The sequence below is a fragment of the Equus przewalskii genome, chromosome 30 (assembly GCF_037783145.1).
Source record: "Equus przewalskii isolate Varuska chromosome 30, EquPr2, whole genome shotgun sequence".
In the NCBI taxonomy this organism is placed as follows: Eukaryota; Metazoa; Chordata; class Mammalia; order Perissodactyla; family Equidae; genus Equus; species Equus przewalskii.
Window position 1 is genome coordinate 32,219,459 of NC_091860.1, and position 21,993 is coordinate 32,241,451.

General features: G+C 38.4%; 1 protein-coding gene across 26 annotated transcripts in view; it reads left to right on the forward strand.

Annotated features, from left to right (window-relative positions):
• The window catches only part of DIP2C (disco interacting protein 2 homolog C), a 469,882-nt gene that overhangs the window by 282,060 nt on the left and 165,829 nt on the right, over positions 1-21,993 (forward strand). For all 26 annotated transcript variants that reach the window (XM_070601291.1, XM_070601280.1, XM_070601282.1 and 23 more), the window contains 2 exons: positions 4,489-4,614; positions 15,160-15,369. In XM_070601291.1, the coding sequence (XP_070457392.1) occupies positions 4,489-4,614; positions 15,160-15,369 (336 nt within the window). The remainder of the gene's footprint in view (positions 1-4,488; positions 4,615-15,159; positions 15,370-21,993) is intronic.

The window sequence follows — 21,993 nt, forward strand, 5'->3', positions numbered from 1 at the left end:
TGGATAAATGAAGAAAATGTGGTATATAAATACAAGGGAATATTATTCAGCCTTAAGAAGAAAGGAAATTCTGACACAGCTACAGCGTGAATGAACCTTGAGGACGTTATGCTGTGTGAAATAAGCCAGTCAGAAAAAGACAAAAACTGCATGATCCCGCTTATATGAGGTACCTAGAGTAGTGAAACTCATAGAAACAGAAAATAGAATGGGGGTGCCACTGCTTTGGTGGAGGAGTTGCTGTCAGGTGAGCGTAGAGTTTCAGTTATGCAGGATGGGGGGTTCTGGGAATCTGTTACGCAACCATGTGCATGTGATTGACAGTGTAGTACTGACTACACGGAAGTTGTTGGGAGGGTGAATTTTAGGTTACCTGTTTTTTGCCACAGTAAAAAACATTGGTAAAATATAAATTTCTCTGAGATGTGGCTTCAATAAATGATATTCTAACAAAAAAACCTACAAAAATCAAAATAGTGTAGAACTATTAGAAGGTTAGACACATAGGTTAACTACACCAGATAGAGAGTCCAAGATCAGACCCATACCTATAGAGTCAGGTGGTACTTGACAGAGGAGCCAAGGTAATTTAATGAGAAAAGGAAAATCTTTAGAACAAATGGTACTTGAAAAATTAGGTAAACATATGGGGAAAGAGTGAATTCCAACATCAACTTCCACTACTTAGAAAAATGAACCTGAGATGGCTTCTAGACCTAGACGTAAAAGGTAAAACTATAGCACTTCTGGAAGAAAACAAAGGAGAGTAACTTTTGGACCTTCAGATAGGCAAAGGTTTCATAGCATTCAAAAAACACTAACTAGAAAGGAAAAAATAAGTGAATCTCATGAAAATTAAAAATTTCTCATCAGGTACTCTGTTAAGGGTATGAAAGGTGAACCACAGGCTCAGGGTAAATAATTTCAAAACATGTATCTAAAAGATAACTTGTACCCATAATATATCAAGAACTACTATAAATCAGTACTAAAAAGGCACCTCAAAAATCGACAAAAACTTGAACAGATGCTTCACAGCAGGTGATATACAAATGTGCAATAAGCCCATGAAAGGTGCTCAACAGAAGCTGTCAGGTAAATGCGAACTTAAATCCATGATGAGTTAGTACTTCACTACCATGAGAATGGCTACCAGGGAAAAGACTGACGGTACCAAGTGTTGGTAAAGATATAGCGAGACGAATTTTGTACCTTACTGATGCAGATGTAAAATATTATAACCACTTGGCAAACAGTTTGATGATTTCTTTAAAATTTAAACATGCACTTACCATACAGCCCATCAATGACACTTTTAGATGTTTACCCAAGAGAAATGAAAATGGCTGTCCATATAAATGCATGTGTATAAATCTTCACAATAGATTTTCATAATAGGCCAAAACTAGACACAACATTAATTTCACACTGGTATTAGCTAGCAGTTCTAAAATTACTTTCTGTATCTCCCAAGCTTAAGCAAATTAGTGAATATATTGAGGATAATAGGAGCTAATTTTCTTGGATAAAAGAGTTAGAATTATGGAAAAGTTAAAGGCTAGAATGAATCATATAATGTTGGATTGAAATGGGAGATATTAGTTTGAACCTGTGGCTTTCAAAGCTATAGATGTGGGTAGAAGTATTATCGAGATATGTGTGTATAAATTGGTATGTGTGTGTGTGTGTGTGTGTCTGTGAAGGGCACAAGTGTGTATGTTCTGTCTGCTGAGAGGGCCTGGAGACACTCCTGGTAGCAATGAACATACCTAGTGCCCAAATCTTAGTTTCTAAATACCATTGTTTACTAAAAGGAGCTAGGTCTCTGATTCCAGGGCTGCAGTAGGGAAAGTAGAACATGAGTCTGGGGCATGTGCTGTAACAGAAAGTAAGAAAGTGTTTAAAAAATGATGAAGACCTGCCAACAGGACATAGAGGCCAGCTTGAAGGGATTTTCCTGGTCCAAACTGGGGCCATGTGAGCCTCAAAATAAAAAATGATAACTATAAATTATAATCCATTAAATAGATTCCATGAGTGTATAGTGATATACATAAGTAAATGAGAAGGGAAAACTAATAACTTATTTTTTTAATACATGTAGAAGGATCTAATGGTTTACAAGGAGTGATGGAGTTAAGAAATCATCAGTGGATGCTAAAACTAGTACGTGAACAATTGATGAAGAACAGAATATGTTCATAGTAGGAAAAGTAGCATCTTTACTTTGGAAGAACTTGGTGGACACCACCTTAACCAAGGATCAAAGTTAACACCGCCAGGAAAAGACAGACTTCTGCAGTTCCTGCTAAAATGTATCCTCTGAGTCTAATCATGAGGAAATGTCAGAAAATCCAAGTTGAAGGCAATCTACAAAATAACTGGCCTGAATTCTTTAAAATTGCCAAGTTCAAGAAGTGCAAAAGCTAAGAAACTGTTCCAGATCCAAGGAATGTAAAGATAATGTGACAAGTGGATGCATCCACGGTCCTGGCTTGGATCATAGACTAGGAAGATGGAATAACCAAAAGGAAATTACTGGGACAGATGGCACCATTTGAACATGGACTTTGGATAACATGGTAGTTTTGTATCATTGTTAAATGTCCTGGTTTTGAGAATTTATGTCACATAAGGGAATGTCTGTTCTTAGGAAATACTTTGAAATATTTAGAGATACAGGAGCATGGTATCTGCAGTTTATTTTTAAATGATTAGCAAGAAAAAAAGCACTGGGATCAAATGTAAACAATCGGTGAATTTGTGTAAATATATGGGAGTTCTTTGTATTATTTTTGCAAATTTTCTATAAATTTGAAATGATATCTAAAAAGTTTAAAAGGGGAAATATGTAAAAGTGAAAGTGTTTAATAGGTGAAGAATTGATGTACTCTCCAGCTCATTGATGAGCCCGTTAGTTTCAGGCCATGAAACCAAGTCATTCAAGCACCAGGTTTTACTCTGGGAGTTTAAGAAAAAGAGTGACAATAAACTATGTTTTTGTGTTAAAGTACTTTGAGTCCAGCTGAGGAGAAAAGAGCAGTGCACATGACAGCTAAACAAAATAAAGCAATAAATAAGTTTGTTGTATTTGGTGTGTGATACACTCTAAAACAGGGTTGGCAAATGCTTTCTGTAAAGGGCCAGCCAGCAAGTATTTTCAGCTTTCTGGACCATTATGATCTCTGTCACAACTACTTGACTCTACTTTAACAGTGTGAAAGCAGCCATGGTCTACACATATGTGAGGGCGTGCGCTTTGTCCCAAAGAAACTTATTTACAGATTTCACAGGAACGGCTGGACTGTAGTGTGCTTAGTTGTGAAGGGTGTGGCCCTGGAGGTGTTCACACCTGGGTGCCAACCCTAGGATGCCACTCACCAGGTTCATGACTCTGGGAGAGCTTCATGCCTCTGCTTCCTCCTCTGTGAAATGGGACTACTGAGGGCCGCCTCCACAGAATTGTGCAGAGTATGTGGGTGAAATTGTCTCTCGCCTGACTGCTGCCTTCTAACTGGGTTCCTGGCTTCCACTCTCGATCTCCTGCAGTCTTCTTCACAGCAGCCAGAGCAGTCTACCAAAGTGGAGTCAGATTATGTCATCCCTCCCAAATCCCCCAGTGCTTTCCTGTCAGACTTAGTGTAGGAACCAGACTACTGACCACGCCCATGAAGCCTTCATCCAACTCCCCGTGTTGGGTTCATTCAGCCAACTCTGTTCTCATTCAGTCTAGGGCTGTCGAGCTGGTTTTTCTCTGTGTCCTGGGGAGTCTCATCTTGACAAAATGGCTGGTCATTCTTCCTGGTCAGATTTCACACTGAGAGAACTCTTTCCTGGCCTTACAATTAAGTAGCGACTGAGTCAGTCTGTTTATCCTGTTTTAATTCCTTCCCTACTTGACTACCTTACTGTCTCTTACCCATTAGAAAGTAAGCTGCCTGAGACACATTACCTTGTCTACCTGATTCTCTGCTGTACTCCCAGCCCTGAGGATGCTGCCTTACAAAGTAGCGTTCAATAAATATTTCTGGGGTTAATAACTCAAAAGGCCTAACACTGAGCCCGGTAAGTGTTACCTAAAATCATTGCTAATGACCTCTGAGGTGTACATATCTCCCTTAACAGAACATTGCAATGAATTATGAGGTTGGAAATGGGACCTATGAAGAAATATCTGAAGATTGAAGTTTACTCACCCTAAGAAAAGAAAAAATCACACAGTAGTTTGTAGCCAGTATTTGATTATTTATACAGATTTTAGGGTAATAAAATGAATAATAAAAGACTGCAAATGAATTTTAACATCGTCTTTCTGCACCTTTCAAGCTAGCAGGTTTATACTACTTTTCCTTCCTTCCCCACCCATCCATTTGTGAGTTTCTGTAGGAAGATAAACTATTTTACAGGACCAGAGAGAAAGGAGAAAAAGCATGAGGCCTTTGGGATGTTCCTGAACAATGGAGTAATTGAGCTCTCTTTTTGTTTTAGATGTCCATACAGAAGCTGTTCAGGCAGCGCTTGCTAAACACAAAGAAAGGAAGATGGCAGTGCCTATGCCTTCCAAACGCAGGTCCTTGGTTGTGCAGACCTCGATGGATGCCTACACACCTCCAGGTGAGCGCAGGCCCACTGCCTGCTTCGTAAAGTGATGAGCATGCCTTAGAATTAATTTACTACTGACCCAGCAATCACGGTCTTTTTAGCTTTCAAAATAATGATACTATAATTCAGACTTTGTGAACCAGAAGTCCAGAAACAGTATATATGCTCTAAATTAAACTTGGAAGGAAAATTAGGTTATTATCTATATAATCTGTATAAATGTGTATTTTAAACTTTTCATTGAGACTCATAAATATTATACAGATTTTTAAAGTCTTATAAAATTTTATTTAATTCTTCATATAACAAAAGAGTTTGTACCTCCACAGTTCCAACTGAAGTTGGACTTTTAGTCTGCTTAAACTAGTGTATGCCTATTCTCAAGTCTTTAAAATATAAATCTGTTGTAATGTTATATTAAGAAACCAAATGAATTGAAAAATTTAGTCAATTACCTAAATCTGGTATCATCAAACTTTTCCTATAAAATGCAGATAGTATTTTGGTCTCTGTGGGCCATGTGGTGTCTGTCACAGCTTTTTACTCTGCTGTTATAGTGGGAAAGAAGCCACAGGCAACGTGTCAGTGATTGAGTGTGGCTGCGTGCCATTAAAACTTTATTTACAGAAGAAGGCAGAGGGCTGATTTAGTCCATAGGCCTGCCCACCCCTGACCTAAATGGTTAAACGTAATATCCCATTTATATTTCTGCTTTTATTTAATCTTGAATTTTATATAACTACCTAAGTTCTCTACTTTGCCCAAATAATTATGATCTATATCTCTTGATCTTCAAAAAGTTAAATTATCCAGGTATCTATTAGAAACATGAAGGATTGAGCCTAATTTGCTCAATATTTTCTCTGTGATTTTGGTTCCAACATTATTTGTGTCATTGTTGCCATTCTATCTTCTGTACAGATCTAAGTTACCTTGCAGGCCACTTCGAATAGTTTTAAAAATGCCGCCATTTTTTCTTTTAAAGATTGGCACCTGAGCTAATGTCTGTTGCCAATCTTCTTTTTTTTCTTCTTCTTCCTCTCCCCAGAGCCCCCCAGCATATAATTGTATATTCTAGTTGTGAGTGCCTCTGATTGTGATATATGGGACGGTGCCTCCGCATGGCCTGATGAGCAGTGCCATGTCCATGACCAGGATCCAAACCCGCGAAACCCTGGGCCGCTGAAGTGGAGCACTCAAACTTAACCACTCGGCCATGGAGCTGGCCCCTAAAGGCCACCATTTCTGTTCACGAGAGAAACTGAGGGCACAATAAGAATAGTTGAACATATACAACACTTTTTGGAGTATTTCGAAGTTGAGTCCTAAGAATGTTTGAAAGCAGTGAGCATAATAGAAGCACACACTTGAGCTCAGAGATGTGGTCATGTGTATCCAATATTACTTCAAACAACTCTTAAGTATTCAGCTTTACATGCCTTTAAAAGTGAAAGTCCTGAGCTTTATAAGACAAAACTTAAATAGTGTATACCTTAGTCATTTCGTTTTTTATTTACGGATAATCCAGTAAACATTCTTCATCTCAAGAATATAATATCCTAATAAGAAAGGAGTCCTTTTTGCTGATTTGCTTACTTACTCTCCTTCCTTATGCTGAGCCACAAAATGTAATTTGGGACTATTTTTAAATCAGCATAATTAATATACTTAATCCTGTTTATTTATTTAGTTTATGGATATAGTTTGCCAAAATTTATAACTTGGTGAAAAATTTTATTTTGTATGTGTTTGTGTAACAAATAGAATGGACTTACTAAGGGGCTGGCCTCGTGGCCGAGTGGTTAAGTTCACACGCTCCGCTGCTGGCGGCCCAGTGTTTCGTTGGTTCGAATCCTGGGCGCAGACATGGCACTGCTCATCAAGCCACGTTGAGGCGGCGTCCCACATGCCACAACTAGAAGGACCCACAACGAAGAATATACAACTATGTACTGGGCGGCTTTGGGGGAGAAAAAGGAAAAAAATAAAATCTTTAAAAAAAAAAAACAATGGACTTACAAGGATAACACACCCATTTAAAATATTTTAACCAAATCTTTGGAACTAGACAGTATTCAGGGAGATGGCCCTTTTTCTCAGCCACTTTTTATGAGAGATATTGAATTTAAAATGCAGGAAGCAATGTGATTATTCGTGTATGTGCTTTTTCACATGTTGACTCTATCCTCAGAAATGTTATTGTGTCATATGTGGTGAAAGGCAAAACTTTCAGAAAAGCAAACCTTGTACAGATGTCTTTGCAAAATATAAAAGAACAATATTGGAAATGTTATTTCAGTGAAACATATGCATTTAATTATTTGACCAGCATTTTCATTTACACCACATAATACATTTTGTTGCTGTCTTTCAGGAACCCTAGTGAGACTATCACATGGGATAGCTTTGTACAATCATAAACACCAGCACTATCATCCTGAAAATTTTTATTCACATTCTATTTTGTCCTTATGCAGTAGTTCATTTTCTCTCGTTCTCTTTTCCTTGGTTGCTGATAACATTTGTTAGGACTCATCTCGTGTCCTCTGCTCTTCAGAGAATGTTCTTGAAGTTTATAGTCTCTGCATGAAATGACTGGCTGCTGACGAATATTATAGTTTCTGGAAAAGATCTAAATAGGATTGTTGCACTGCCAGTCTTCCGTAGGTGAAACTTTCCTTTAGTTTTTACATATAAAAATGTAAGGCTAATTTGCCAGCATTTCTGCTTCTAGCCATAATGAAACAAGTGGTACCAGACTAATGCATGCACTGTAAACAACTGCAAAGCTGCACAAAATAAATGATACACTACTTTAAGGCTGCAGGCCACAAGCAGTACTAGACTGAACCTGAAAGTGGAAAAGCTCACCCTGTGAGGTGAGCCCCACAGTTGCCAGTTCTCTTCCTGGAGAAAATTTTCAGACCTTGGCACAGAGATTGGGATCTCAGTGAGCCTGGCTGCCCTGCTAAGTTGAGGCACAGAGATCTGAGTTCAGGGAAGATGAAGGGGCTGGAGCTTTCCACAGATCCACACTAGCAAAGAATAAGTCTTCTCAAGGTCAGGATGATCACCAACAATTGAGCTGCCTGCTAAAACAAGAATCACAAGCCTTCAAAGAAAGATCATACCATCCACAATGTCTAGTTCTCAATAAACAATCACTAGATATGCAGAAAAACAGGAAATATAGCCTGGTGCTGCAGCAAAAAGCGGTCAATAGAAAATGAACACAAGTTGGCCTCCACCATGCTCACAGTAGCCACTAACCACGTGTGGCTGTTGAGCACATGGGATGTGGCTGGTCTTGATTGTGTTTGCTGTAAGCATGGAGTGCACACCAAATTTTGAGGAGTTGATGTAAAAAAATAACTGAAAAATATTTCATTAATTCTTATGTGTTGAAAGAATAATATTTTGGATACCTTGAGTTATGTAAAAATACATTATTAAAATGTACCTGTTCATATGTTTTTGATGTGGCTACTAGAAGGTTTAAAATTAGATACAAAGCTCTCATTATGTTTCTGTTGGAAAGCACTGCTGTAGGTGTTTGATATAGCAGAGGACAGTTTTTAAATATGCGATTATAAATACTTAGGGAATCAAATGAGAATATGTCCAAGAACTAAAGGAAAAAAATATTATCTTCATACTTGAGCAGAGAAAGGGAAAAATACTTTAAAAATTAATGGAAACTCTAGAACTGAAAAGTATAATACTGAAATGAAATTTCACTGCATCAGCTTACATCAGAGTGGAGAAGAAAGATGAAGGAGTCTGTGAACTTGAAGAGATAGGCTGAGAAATTAACCAAACTGAAGAACAGGGAGACAAAAGATTAAAGAAAGATTACCAGAACCTAAAGCATTAGTGGTACAATGTTCAGATACTTGTAATTGGAATCCAAGAAGAAAAAAGAGTGAGTAAAGGGCAGAAAAACTGTTCGAAGAAATAAGAGTCAAAACTTCTCAGATTGGTGTAAAACACCACCTTACAGATCCCAGAAGTTCAGTGAACTCCCAAGCAGGATAAGTATAAAAAGAATAATACTTAGGGACTGAGCCGGTGGCATAGTGATTAAGTTTGCACACTCCACTTCTGTGGCTTGGGGTTCACTGGTTTGAATCTTGTGTGTGGACCTACACACCACTCATCAAGCCATGCTGTGGCAGCATCCCACAGAGAAGAACTAGAGGGACTCACAACTAGGATACACAACTATGTACTGGGGCTTTGGGGAGAAAAAAAATGAGGAAAATTGGAAACAGATGTTAGGTCAGGGCCAGTCTTCCACACCAAAAGAATCATACCTAAGTTAATAATAGTCAAAGTGCTGAAATCCAAAGATTAAGAGGAAATCTTGAAAGTAATCAGAGGAAAATAGATATGTTACATACAGGAGAGCAATCTTATGAATTATGAATGACTTATATGAAGATAAACAGAAGCCAGAAGACAATGGAAAGACATCTTTAAAGTCCTGAAAAGGAAAAAAAGATTGTCAGCTCATGTCCAGTGAAAATATCCTTCATATACAAGGGTGAAGTAAAGGCATAATGAGACACCTGAAAGCTGAGAAAAGATGATGCCAGCAGAACTGCACTGAAAACATGCTAATGGGTATCATTTAGTCTGATGGGAAATGATACTAGATGAAAACTTACATCTGTAAAAAGGAAAGAACAACACTGGAAACAATAAATAGCTGTGTAAGCATAAAATACTATGTTTTTCCTTTGTAATATGCTTTAAAACAATTGTACAAAAGACAAGGATAGGCGAATGGAATTATGCTGTTGTATGGTCATTACATTTGTGAAGTAAGAAGGAGAAAGTGGAAAGTAGGAAGTGAGTAGTGGGAGAGAAAGTTTACAGTGTCAGATTTGAAGAGCAAACAGTTACAATATTGACACCATGTAGACCCATTAAGGATGCATATTGTTAGCCCTAGAGGTACCACTGAATAATGAGGAGAGGTAAGAATTTAATAGAGGACATAAAATGAAACTCTTAAAAATATTTGGTTACTAGAAAAGAAGGCAAGAAAAATCAACAGAGATAAAAAATAAGAGGAATGGGGCCAGCCCCATGACCGAGTGGTTAAGTTTGCATGCTCCACTTTGGCGGCCTAGGGTTTCACTGGTTCAGATCCTGGGCATGGACATGGCACCACTCATCGGGGCATGCTGAGGCAGTGTCCCACAAGCCACAACTAGAAGGACCCACAACTAAAAGAAATATACAACTATGTACCAGGGGGCTTTGGTGAGAAAAAGGAATAAAATAAAATCTTTTAAAAATCTTTTAAGTAAAATAAAATCTTTTTAAAAAAATAAATAAAAAAAAATAAGAGGAAAGGAAAGAAAACAAATAGCAAAGAGTTAGATTTAAACCCATTCATATCAATTATTACAATAAATGTAAATGGACCAAACACCCAATTAAAAGATATAGGTGGTCAGACTGGGTAAAAAAGGAAGATACATCTATATGTTGTCTACAAGAGACACATTTAAATAGAAAAACAAGGATAGTTAAAGTCATGAAAAAATATACAATGCAAACATTAAGCATAAGAAGGTGACCAAGTCTAGTTAATATCAAAGTAGACAACAGGACAAAGTAGTACAAGATATAAAGAGGGATATTGTGTAGTGGAAAATGAGGACTTCACCAGGAAGACATAACAATGAATATGTATATACTGAAAAGCAGAACATTGTAATTTAGAAAGCAGAAACTGGCATAGTGAAGGGGAAAATTGAAAAATCAAGAATAATAATTGGAGGGCCAGCCCGGTGGCCTACTGGTTAAATTCGCACTCCACTTCAGCACCCAGCTTCAGTTCCTGGGCACAGACCTACACCACTCGTCAGTGGCAATGGTGTGGTAGTGGCTCACAAACAAAAAGAGGAAGATTGGCAACAGATACTAGCTCAGGGCAACTCTTACTCTGCAAAAAAAAAAAAAAGAAGAAGAAGAAGAAGAACTGAAGATTTCTAAAATAGCCTTCTGAAATAATCATAAGAAAGATATTAAGACAACAGTATCAACCAACTTGATGCAGTTGATATTCACACAATATTACACCAAACTATTCCAGAATACACATTTGCTTTTTAATACCTTTCTTTAGGTATAATTTAATCCCATAAAATTAACCTATTTTAAGTATACAATTCAATGATTTTTAGTAACTATATAGATTGTGCAAGCATTGCTACAATCCAGTTTTAGAACATCTCCATCACCCCCAAAATTTTTCTCATGCCCATTTACAGTTAATTCCCATTCTCACACCCAACCCTAGGGAGCCACTGACCTGATTTATATGCCTCTATAAATATTCTAGACATTTCATGAATGAAATTATAAAATATATTCTTTTGTATCTTGTTTAGGGTAATTTTTTGAGTGTTGTCCATGTTGTAGCATTCATCAATAGTTCTTTCCTTCTTATTGCTGAACTGTTTCCTGTTAGATAGATGTATACCAGATTTTGTTTATCCATTCACTGGGGTGTGGATATTTAGCTTGTTTCCAGTTTTTGGCTATTATGAATAATGCTGCTGTCAACGTTTATGTGTATGTCTTTGTGTGTGTGTATATATATATATTTATCTTGGGGAGATTCCTAGGAGTGGAATTAATGAGTCTTATGGTAAGTTTAACATTTAACTTTTAAGAAACTGCCGAATTGTTTCCAAAATAGCTGTACCATTTTACATTCTCGCCAGCAATGTATGAGGATTTCAGTTTGTCAACATCCTCACCAACACTTGGTATTGTCTGTATTTTTTATTATAGTCATTGTAGTGGATGTGAAGTGGTATCTCACTGTGGTTTTAATATGCATTTCCCTGATGAGTAATGATGGTAAAGCATCTTCTTGTGTGCTTATTAGCCATTTGTATATATTTCTTAGTGAAATGTCTGTTCAGTTTTCTTACCCATTGTTTAAATGAGTTGTCTGTCTTCTCACTGGTTAAGAGTTCTTTATGTAATCTGAATACTAGTCCTGTATCAGATATACAATTTGCAAACTGTGACTTTTCTTTTCTTAATGGTGTCTTAATGGAGGACAGAATTATGGCTCCTCCAAAGATATCCATGTCCTAATTCCTAGAACTTGTGAATATATTAGCTTACATTGTAAAAGGGACGTTGTGCGTATGATTAAATTAAGGATCTTGAGATGGGGCAATTATCTTGGATTAACCATATGGGGCCGCTGTAATCAAAAAGCTCTTTATTCAGACAGAGAAAGACAGATACTGTAGGATGTCACTTATATGTGGAACCAAAAAAACAAAAAACTTATAGAAAAAGATATCAGATTTGTGGTTACCAGAGGCATGGGGTAGGGGTGGGAGAATTGGAGGAAGGTGGTCAAAAGGTGCGAACATCCAGTTATAAGATACTTAAGTACTAGGCATGGAATGTACACTGTGATGACTATAGTTAACACTGCCGTATGATGTATATGAAAGTCATTAGGAGAGTAAATCCTAAGAGTTCTTATCAAAAGGAAAAAAATGTTTTGCCTTTTTTTGTATCTATATGAGATGATGGCTGCTAAGTTTATATAGCAGTAATCTCACAATATATGTGAGTCAAACTTGTGACGGTACACCTTAAGCTTATACAATGATGTATGTCAATTATCTCTCAATAAAGCTGGGGGAAGAAGCTTCTTATAAGAGAGAGGGAAGAGTGTCAAAATCAGCGAAAAAGACAATGGAACCAGAGGTTGGAGGGCTATGCTTTAAAGATAGATGAAGGGGCTGTGAGCCAAGGATGCAGGTTGCCTCTAGCAGACAGAAAAGGTAGAAGGAACATAGCCCTGCCGACACCTTGATTTCCAGCTTCTGGCCCCAGAACTGTAAGGGGATAGGTACATGTGTTGTTGTACACTATCAAGTGTGTGGTGATTTGTTACGTTACTCAGAGGAAAATGATAGCATCTTTTGAAGCTTAAGAGTTTTTTATTTTAATAAAGATCAGTTCGTCAATTATTAGTTTATGTATTGTGCTTTTGGAAGTTTTATATAAGTTTCATAGTTTTAGCTCTTTCATTTAGGTCTGTGATCCATTTTGAGTTAATTTTTGTTTATGGTGTGAGGTAGGGATCTATATTTTGTTTCTTTTTTTGGTAGATGAATATCCAGTTGCCCAACAATATTTGTTGAAAAGATGACCTTTTTCTCATTGAGTTATATTGGAACTTTTGTCAAAAATAAATTGACCGTAAATGTAAAACTTTATTCTGGATTCAGTTCTCTTCCACTGACATATATGCCTATTCTTGTGCTAATATCACCATCTTGATTACTGTAATTTCATAGTAAGTTTTGTTATCAGGTAGTGAAATCCTCCATCTTTCTGAAAATTATTTTGGCTGTTCTAGGTCCTTTGTATTTCCAAATAGGTTTTAGAATAAGCTTCCAATTTCTCAAAAAAAAACCACCTAGGATTTTATTAGGTATTGCCTTGAATTTTTGTTAGATGTATTGCTAAGTGTTTTATCCTTTTTGATGCTGTTGTGAGTGGAATTGTTTTCTTAATTTCATTTCCAGATTGTGTAGTATTAGTATAACGATATTTTGTAAAGATATATGTTTTATAAGGATATAATTTAAAGATATTTTATCTCTTTATCTTATATCCTGTGACCATGCTAAACTCATTTATTAATTCAAGAATTTTTTGGTGTGTTCCTTGGGATTTTCCAATACACGATCGTGTCATCTGTGAATAAAGAGTTTTACTGCTTCCTTCCAATCTTGATGCCTTTAATTTATTCTTTTTGCTGTATTTCACTGGCTAGAACCTTCCAGATAATGTTGAAGAGAAGTGGCAAGAAGGGACATCCTTGTGTTGTTCCTGATCTTAGAGGAAATATATTCAGTCTTCTACCGTTAAATACAATGTTAGCTGTGGGTTTCCATGGATGCCCTGTATCAGATTGAGGAAGTTCCCTTCTTCCTGCTTTGTTGGGAGGTGTTATTAAAGAGCTATTGAGATAGCTGGTGGTAATGGTTGCACAACATTATGAATGTATTTAATACCACTGAAGTGTACACTTAAAAATGGTTAAGATGGTAAGTTTTATGTTGTGTATGTTCTACCACAGTAAAAAGAAAAAAAGCTGAAAAAAGCCTTATGTCTGAATACAAAAAAAATATGTAAATTATAATTCTAAGTTGTTTTAAAAAGCACGACAGGGAGAGAGAATTTGTCAGGCTCCTACTATTATTGTTGCTTTTGTAACAAATAAACTTAAAAATTTTCCAAAAAACATAGGTCATGTCACAGTGATAATAAAATGTTAGGGAAAATATCCTTTATAAATATTGTTGTGTTTTTTTAAAAAAAATCCTCCATCTTGATTTAAGGCAAATTATTTTTCTTATTCTCATTAAATGTTCTGGAACTACTCACATCCTTAGTTCCCTCCTAGCATCTCACATATCTCTCCTATAGGTAGGCTCCCAAATGTCATTCTTACGTTGAAGTTTAAATACGAAGTACATCAATAATTCATTCTTGAAAACTTTGCTGCTAGGTGAAAAGCTATTAAATGAAAAATATTTCCATTAATTTTAATGAAAAAAGTAACGTGTTTTATCTCAATCCAAGATAATTTTTACAGATAGAAAAATAAATCAAGGGGCCAGCTCTGTAGGTGGTGGTTAAGTTCATGTGCTCAGCTTTGGCGGCCTGGGGTTTCACTGGTTTGGAGCCTGGGCGTGGATCCGAACCACTTGTCGGGCCACGCTGAGGCAGTGTCCCACATGCCACAACTAGAAGAACCCACATCTGAAAAAATATACAACTATGTACTTGGGGGATTTGGGGAGGAAAAGCAGGAAAAAAAATAAAATCGAGTACATAATGAAAGAAATTGATAAGAAATGAATGTAAGAGTAAACACCTTTAGGTTGACTGTAAAATGTAATGTTTATTGTCCTCACCAAAGGAGGAGGCATAGTCTCGAGCATGTAGGTTGGTGGAGAAGAGGTGGGAGCCTTTCACCATGGTGCATTTTTCCTTATACATTTTCTTCACTGATAGCTCACTCTTGGGGAGGCGCATGGGTATCTTGCACTCATAATAAACTTAAGAATAAATTAAGTTTATACTCAGAGAAACGTCTTGGGACTAAACAAGGGCTACAAGCAGTCACACCTTGAAACACATGAAAGTTCAACATCTCTTAGAAAATGCTGCCCTTGGCCCTATTGCTTGGTCTTTGCATGCAAAGAAAACGTTTGGTTTCTTCCCAAACTGTTGAGTGGAGGAAATTGGTGAGTATGTCTTTCTCTGGCATTGTAATGTCAAAAAAGACTTTTTGTAGCTTATTTAAGGCGTTTTGGATAAAAAATTCATTATACTAAAAAATAATTCATTATCTGAGAAGTGGTATAACTTTTCAAGAATGTTCCACATAAAAGTCATTGAACAGTTAGTATGTGAGGTAGGTCTGTTTGCTGTGTTTGATTGGGATGTTCTTCTTTGCTGTGATGCGTAGCAAATTGTTTCTCTTTCACACAGATACCTCCTCTGGCTCGGAAGACGAAGGCTCAGTGCAGGGGGACTCCCAGGGGACCCCCACCTCCAGCCAGGGCAGCATTAACATGGAGCACTGGATCAGCCAGGCCATCCATGGCTCTACCACCTCCACCACCTCTTCCTCTTCCACCCAAAGTGGGGGAAGCGGTGCCGCCCACAGACTAGCCGACGTCATGGCCCAGACGCACATAGGTGAGTGCCTTGTCTGTGTTTTTCTTATTGTTGGTAACTAGGCCCCACTGAGTAGCTGTGGTCTTCTTGTTTACGTATTCGGCTACCTGTGCCTTGCGGTCATGGAATCCCTCAGAGGGACAACGCAAACCCTGCCCCGACTCCTGGGCTGCTCTGTCCTTCGGTTTTACTATTTTTTGCCATCCCAATGGCTTCCACAGCTAGACTCTCAGGAGCTCTCTGCTCCTAACGGAATGCATTCTTGAGCCATCCCTGCTCACATTTCCTCTCCTCACTTACGCTAAAATATGCTCCTAAATGAAATCTAATAGTGCTGGTGAACAAGGCAGGGAAGTTTAAGGTGTTTGACATTACTTTGGAAATCATTTAAGGAAGCAGAGGTCTTTAATCAATACTGCTCTATACTTTCTGCTGTGAGTGTTTAGATTTCTTGGGTGATGAAAGTATTTTGTATATAGGTTCTGTAATGAGTGAGATCCTCTATGTTGGGAAAAAAACACAAGGTTAGGAAACATTGCCTGAGATGTTTGAAATTAGTGTAAGAAAGGAGATTAAGTAAGAATTATTAGAGGAAAAGAGAGTATATTGGCTGAGCAGTGTGGCTGTATGAAATGTGGGTGAATAAGGTACTTTTCTGCCTCCACTTACCCCTGTCACTCATTATGCTGGGGAAATGAGGCCTTGTCTGGTATACAGGGGACAAGTATGATGTCCAAATCTGTTCTGATCCATTTTCAGCTGTGGATTAAGATTTTTAAAGTTTTAGTAATAAAAATTTTCATAAAGTAATTCTGTATGCTCTCCATTAAAATAGCAGTGTGGACATGAGTTCACCACCCCCAAAGGAGAAAACCCAGTATAAGACACAGGTGCACATTCTCCTCACCACTTCAAACCTCAACTCTGAAAAATTCCCAACTTATAAAACAGATAAATGTAATGAATGAATTAAATACTCTATGAACATCTCAGACTCACACAGTGTTTATTTCTGGATTATTAGTTACTAGACAGAGTCAAGGAATTTCAAACTGCCTCCTTAGGACTCAGCCCCAACAGCACTCACTCAGAATGAAGTTGAAGTTAAAGGTGTCAGCCTTTTCGATATCAGAAATGAGACTGTTTTTCCACTGGTGGGACACAGGAGAGCTGGGTCTGATCTCAGTTGTGACGTTAATGGCTGCTGACGTCTTCAGAAGACATCTCTCCCTGCTTTGCTTTTTAAGTAGGAGGAAAAAAAAAGAATTATAGTTTGTTTCCTTTGTACCTCTCAGAAGTGTTTTGAGTAAAAGGAGAAAATAGGAGTATTCTTCAAAAATTTTTAAAGTAACACTCAAATGCAATGTAACATTATTAAATTTCAGTTTAACATGTTTTCAATAACATGTACTGAGAATCTCTATTTGAAATCATAGTAAGTTAAAAATTAAACAGAAATGTGTGACCTTTAAATATTTTTAGATAATAAAGTTTCTTCTCATGTGTGTTTTGGAATCCGCAGTAGTGGCTGAGGTTCTGTCGTTGTGCTCCATCCAGCAGGTATGCCGATAGGTTAGACATGGAATTCCCTCCACCTCTGCCACTCACTCCAACCTTGGAAATACACATTATTCTGATTCGGTTCACTTTTAAGGAAGTATCAGAATCTCACCAAGAGAAACGCTTAATTTTGAACAAATTAATCACTACATTTGGCTCTCCCTTTGTGAATTTACATGTGGAATAATACTGGAGGAAATTATAGCATGGTGACTTAAATTTATCCAGACTATAAAAGGGTGCATTACTCATGTACCTCAAGTCTCACTGTAACCTAAATATAGCTTTTGTGTGACCTTTCAGTAATTTCTAATTTGGCACAAAGGTAAGTTACTAGAATATCTGGGAATTTTCTGTAAAGATGAAAAAAACTTTTTTAAAGAAAACAGTGGCAAAATAATAAAACAACGAAAAAAGAAGAATTAAAATACTTTATTCCTGTGGCAAAGAAAAGAAGTCAGAGAATTGGCAGCATTTGGACCTTTTGTTGAGATCATGGAAAGCCTACAGATAAGAAAATTATGTGTGTTTTAGGAATTTAGGGTAAAATAAACCACCAACTTGACCTCTAATCCTGCAGTGAAGTACTTGGGTAGAGTCTATAGGCACTTTTGCCCCATGACAGGAGTAGGAGACCATAAAGGCGGTGAAGAGTATGTCACAAAGTGGGCTGTTCTTCCTCTTTGTCCTTAGTGGACTGAAATCCCAATCCTTGTAGGTTTCCATCAGGAGGACATAAATAGGGACACCACATGTGTATCTCCATAGTTGAGCTGGTTTAGCACACAATGCAAAGTCCCCTACCAGGTTGTTTTTTCTTCCTCTGGCTCTGCTTGTTGTTGTCTCTTTTGTGATGTGCTGCTACCTTCATGCTTAAGACTCTGACAGTGAGGCCTCCAAGACATTCCCCATCCTGAGATGCTAAGGACTGAGAATATGCACATTTGTAATGCAAGAAATGAGACCTACTGTCAGGTCTCCCCACAACCTCAGATGGAATGATATCATCACCTCGTAGGCCCTCACTCCGTTGTGAGAACCTGAAGGCTTCTGGATCGTTATCACAAAGTATTTACGTTATTCAGAACCTCTGTGCATGCCACATTCTAAAGACAGTTGGATAAGAAAGGATTAGTACCTCTAAAATATTCTATCAGTATCAAAATTGAGGAACGTAACTTACAGTAACCAGAGGAATTAATGGAACATTTTTAAACCTCAAGAGGCATATTTGCAAAAAGCCTGAGAGTAAATTATAGGAGTTAGTTATCTACATAGAAATGGAGAAATTGAAGAGAAAATATTTATTAATGCATGTCCAGACTGAGATAAAAACAAAGCAGAATAACTTTGTTGTACATTCAGAATCAAATTTTGTGTATTCAGAAACTTAAAGAGACTTCTGCATGAGTTATTCTCTCATTTTGTAGCTACAGATAAATTGATAAGGTCTCTGTCACCCTTTGTTAACTGACACATCTGAGGCATTGTCACATATAGGCTCCATCAGCATGTGTCGGGGTTGCATTGTCATTACCAGATATTCATAGAAGTAATTGACATTTCCAGAATATTTTAGAATTCCTTGACATGAGTGCTGCTTTTGATGTGTGCTACCTGTACTAGCAAGCAAATTCTCATCAGATTTCTTGCATTTAATCTTGCTAAGAAGATAGAAGTCAAAAGGCGAATATATGCACCCCACATACCTGTTGCATAATTAGCATGAGTCTAGATAGTGCATTTTTTTTAGTCTAGATTCCAGTTTACTAGGGAATTTATTCAGAGGCTTGAATAGCTACTGTTGACATAAATTACCCTAATTTGTTTATGTATAATCATCCACAATATCAGAGAATTCTTTTATAATTGCTCTGTTGATACTTTTCAAACATTTACAAACAGTCTTAAAATGTCAAATACATATGGAGGATGGTGATATTGGCAAAGCCCCACATACCTGGTGTTGGGGGTCTCCCTCCTAGCTACCCCCACCCCACCCCCCCAGCTAGGGTATCCTCACAGCTAGAGCTTCATAATTCTACAGCAGGGTCAGCAAGTTTTTCCTGTAAAGGGCCAGAGAATAAATATTTTAGGCTTTGTGGGCTGTACGGTCTCAGTTGCAACTATTCAACTCTGCTCTCTAGCACAAGAGCAACAATAAATGGTATGTAAACATGGCTGTGTGCCAATAAAACTTTATTTATAAAAACAGGAGGCAGACCTCACCGTAATCCATAGTTGTTTTAGAGAGTTTTAAGCCACTATTGAAAAAGCAAGCAGGAAAAAAAAGATTTTTCAGTAGATAACACAGGCAGATATTCTATTAATTACGTATTTCTTGTGGCTCATTGGGTAATATGGTACTAAAAGAAACTTGGCTTGAGAGGTGGACCTCTCATCAGCTGAGATGACAGTAGGAATTTTTAGTTAAGTCCTAATGCTGGCTTCTAATCCTTGTCATCATGTTTCGTTGGTAATAGATAAAGCTGAGATCTGCACAAATACATTCACTGAATTGAGCAAATATCACCATATACCTTTTTCCATCTCCTTGTGGAAAGTCTTTAACCGCTGATCCAGCTCAAATGTCTCCATATCTTTCTCCATTCTTTTGCTGTTTCCTTTTCTGGGAAAGAATACTCCCCCTTCCCAAGGTTCATCCTTCATCCCTCTGGATCCAGCTCCTCCTGAATTTGCTAGCTCATTTCTTTTCTCTTTTGCATCTTACCCTGCCTGCCTCATCAGTGAACCCTAGCTTTGGATGTTATTCACCCATGGTTTCCTCCTCTTCTGGCCACATCACTCTCTGGCTCTCCTTCCCTGTTCTGGTCCTTTCCTCTCCTTCTTGTGGCTCCTCTCCCGACCCTGTCTCTACATTCTTACTGATTTCAGACTTCATCCACTTCCACAGTTTTCAAGGCCACCTGCTCTTCCAGGACTCACACATCTGTATTTGCCACCCTGAAATCCTTTACCAGCCCACATTTCAAAGTGCCTTTCGACACTGTATATGGCCCTGCCCAGTACCCTGAGATCAGTCCATCAAAAAAGGCCTCAAACTCCCATGAGCAGGCCCCAAACCAGCCATGCTTTGCTCCTAGTTCCCACATGTCATCAGTGTCCACGTGCTGCGCATTTGGCTGCCCGTGTGTCTTGCAAACCTTCTTCCTCTGAATTACTGCTCCCAGGACCGTGGGTCCAGGCGCCTCCCCTTCCCTCTGGACTGTTGCAGCCCTCTCTGGCCCTCATGTCCCTTCCTTTCCACACTATCCTGTAGCTCGCTGCTCTGTCAGTATTGTCAGGGCACAGGTCTGAGCCTTTTATCCCCAAAAATGCTTTTGGGGTTTTCTCCTCTGACAACTGATTTTGTTTATTTGGATTTTAAACTTAGAATCAAAGTAGTGATTTTTGGGCCCATGGGTATCCTAACCTGTCATCCACTGTGTGCTCCACTCTGCAGAAAGGCCTCACAGACCTGCTTACACACACCTTGGAATATGTAAGAGAAATTCGTCTATTTAGTTCTGCTGTTTTTTTTCAATATCTAAATGCTTTTAATTCAGAAAGTGGTAACACAATCATTTACACATTTATGCACATGAGTTTCACAGATTCTTTCTTGGACCTCTTGAGAGGAAAGGGTCCCCAAACAAGGGAGAAAAGGCAGAGAGGGAAACCTTCGGGCCTGTGTAAATGGGGCCCGAACACAAGGATGGCAGGGTATGACGTCCTTTAGCTCCCCCAGCCACAGCAAGGAGTGAGTAGCAGCATTCTTGTCCTGCAGTTGAGAAGACTGAGGCTTAGAAAAGTTGATATGATGCCCCAGGGCACCCAGCTAATGAGTGGTGGGCAGGAATCAGGCTCAGATCTGCTAGATGGAGGAGCACCCACTCATGACAGTCCGCAGTCTTGCTCTCTCCTCAATATCTCTATTCTACCTTGGCCTTGCTTGTTAAAAATGGTTAAAAACGCTTTCTAGACAAAGGTACAATTACACTTTGCGTAAACAAAGAAGATTTCAGTGTCCCTATCACAACCTCACTGGGTCTGTGGTCTGTGCAGGCTTTGTGACAGTTGGAGTCTTTCATTGTGAATTTGAATTTGGTGGTATAAAAATCAGGAAACTGTTGTCTGAAATTAAAGATTCTTGTTCTGATATTAGAACAGACTTCCTAAGCTTTGTCTAACAGTCACTATCATGACTTCTAGGGATTTTCATGGCATAAATGTGTGGGGGAGGCAGTTCCAGTCTGAGAACCTGTATAGTCCCCCTAAAGTCAACCTGACCCTTCAAACTTTGCCAAGAGAAATGTTTCAGTATGGAACCACTGAGCCCTTTTCTCACCTTCTCTAGGTTTAGTCTGTGGGTGATTTATTTGCCTGCAAATTTGAAAAGGAACTATGAATCCCCATTAGCAGTATCTCATACTCACACACACAGGAAAAGTTAATCTGCAGCAGAGGACAGGTAAACAAAGTATATTATTCTGTCCCTGAGTGATTATGAAAAGAATAAGAAGATAAACCCTTACTTACATTGTCATGTCTCACCTTTGGTTGAGACACAAGTTACAGCTTTCCCGTTAGGTGCATTCCAATCAAGCCAGTGAAAGTAGACTGCTGGTGAAACCAAAGAGGAAAGTCTCTCCTTCTGAGTAGCTGCATATGGAAGAAGGATGGATGCAGTAAGCAATCAAGCTGAGGCCTCCAGCAGGAAAGCTGGATGTTCTGACTTGGTCGAGGGCCGGCTCCTTCCCTCAACGTCATTGCAGATTCCTTTTGCCATGTGTCTTCGCTCATTGAGATTATGTCTGGTGCAGTTGAACTTTTGCTCTGTTCACCTCCACATGTTCATCGAGGAACCTGGTTTTCCCCCACCATGTGGAGGGCATAGTTGTGTCCTCTTAGGAAGCTGGAGCAGCTTGACAGACAGGTGGCCTGAGGGTCTGTATCACAGGGACCTCATTCCTTTCTTTCTGCTCAATGACAGTAGTGGTTGAGTTGACCATAGGAAGCTCGGGATGGAGCATTCTTGATACGTGGAAGATTGGGTTCCTTTAAATGCATTATTCATTACCCATC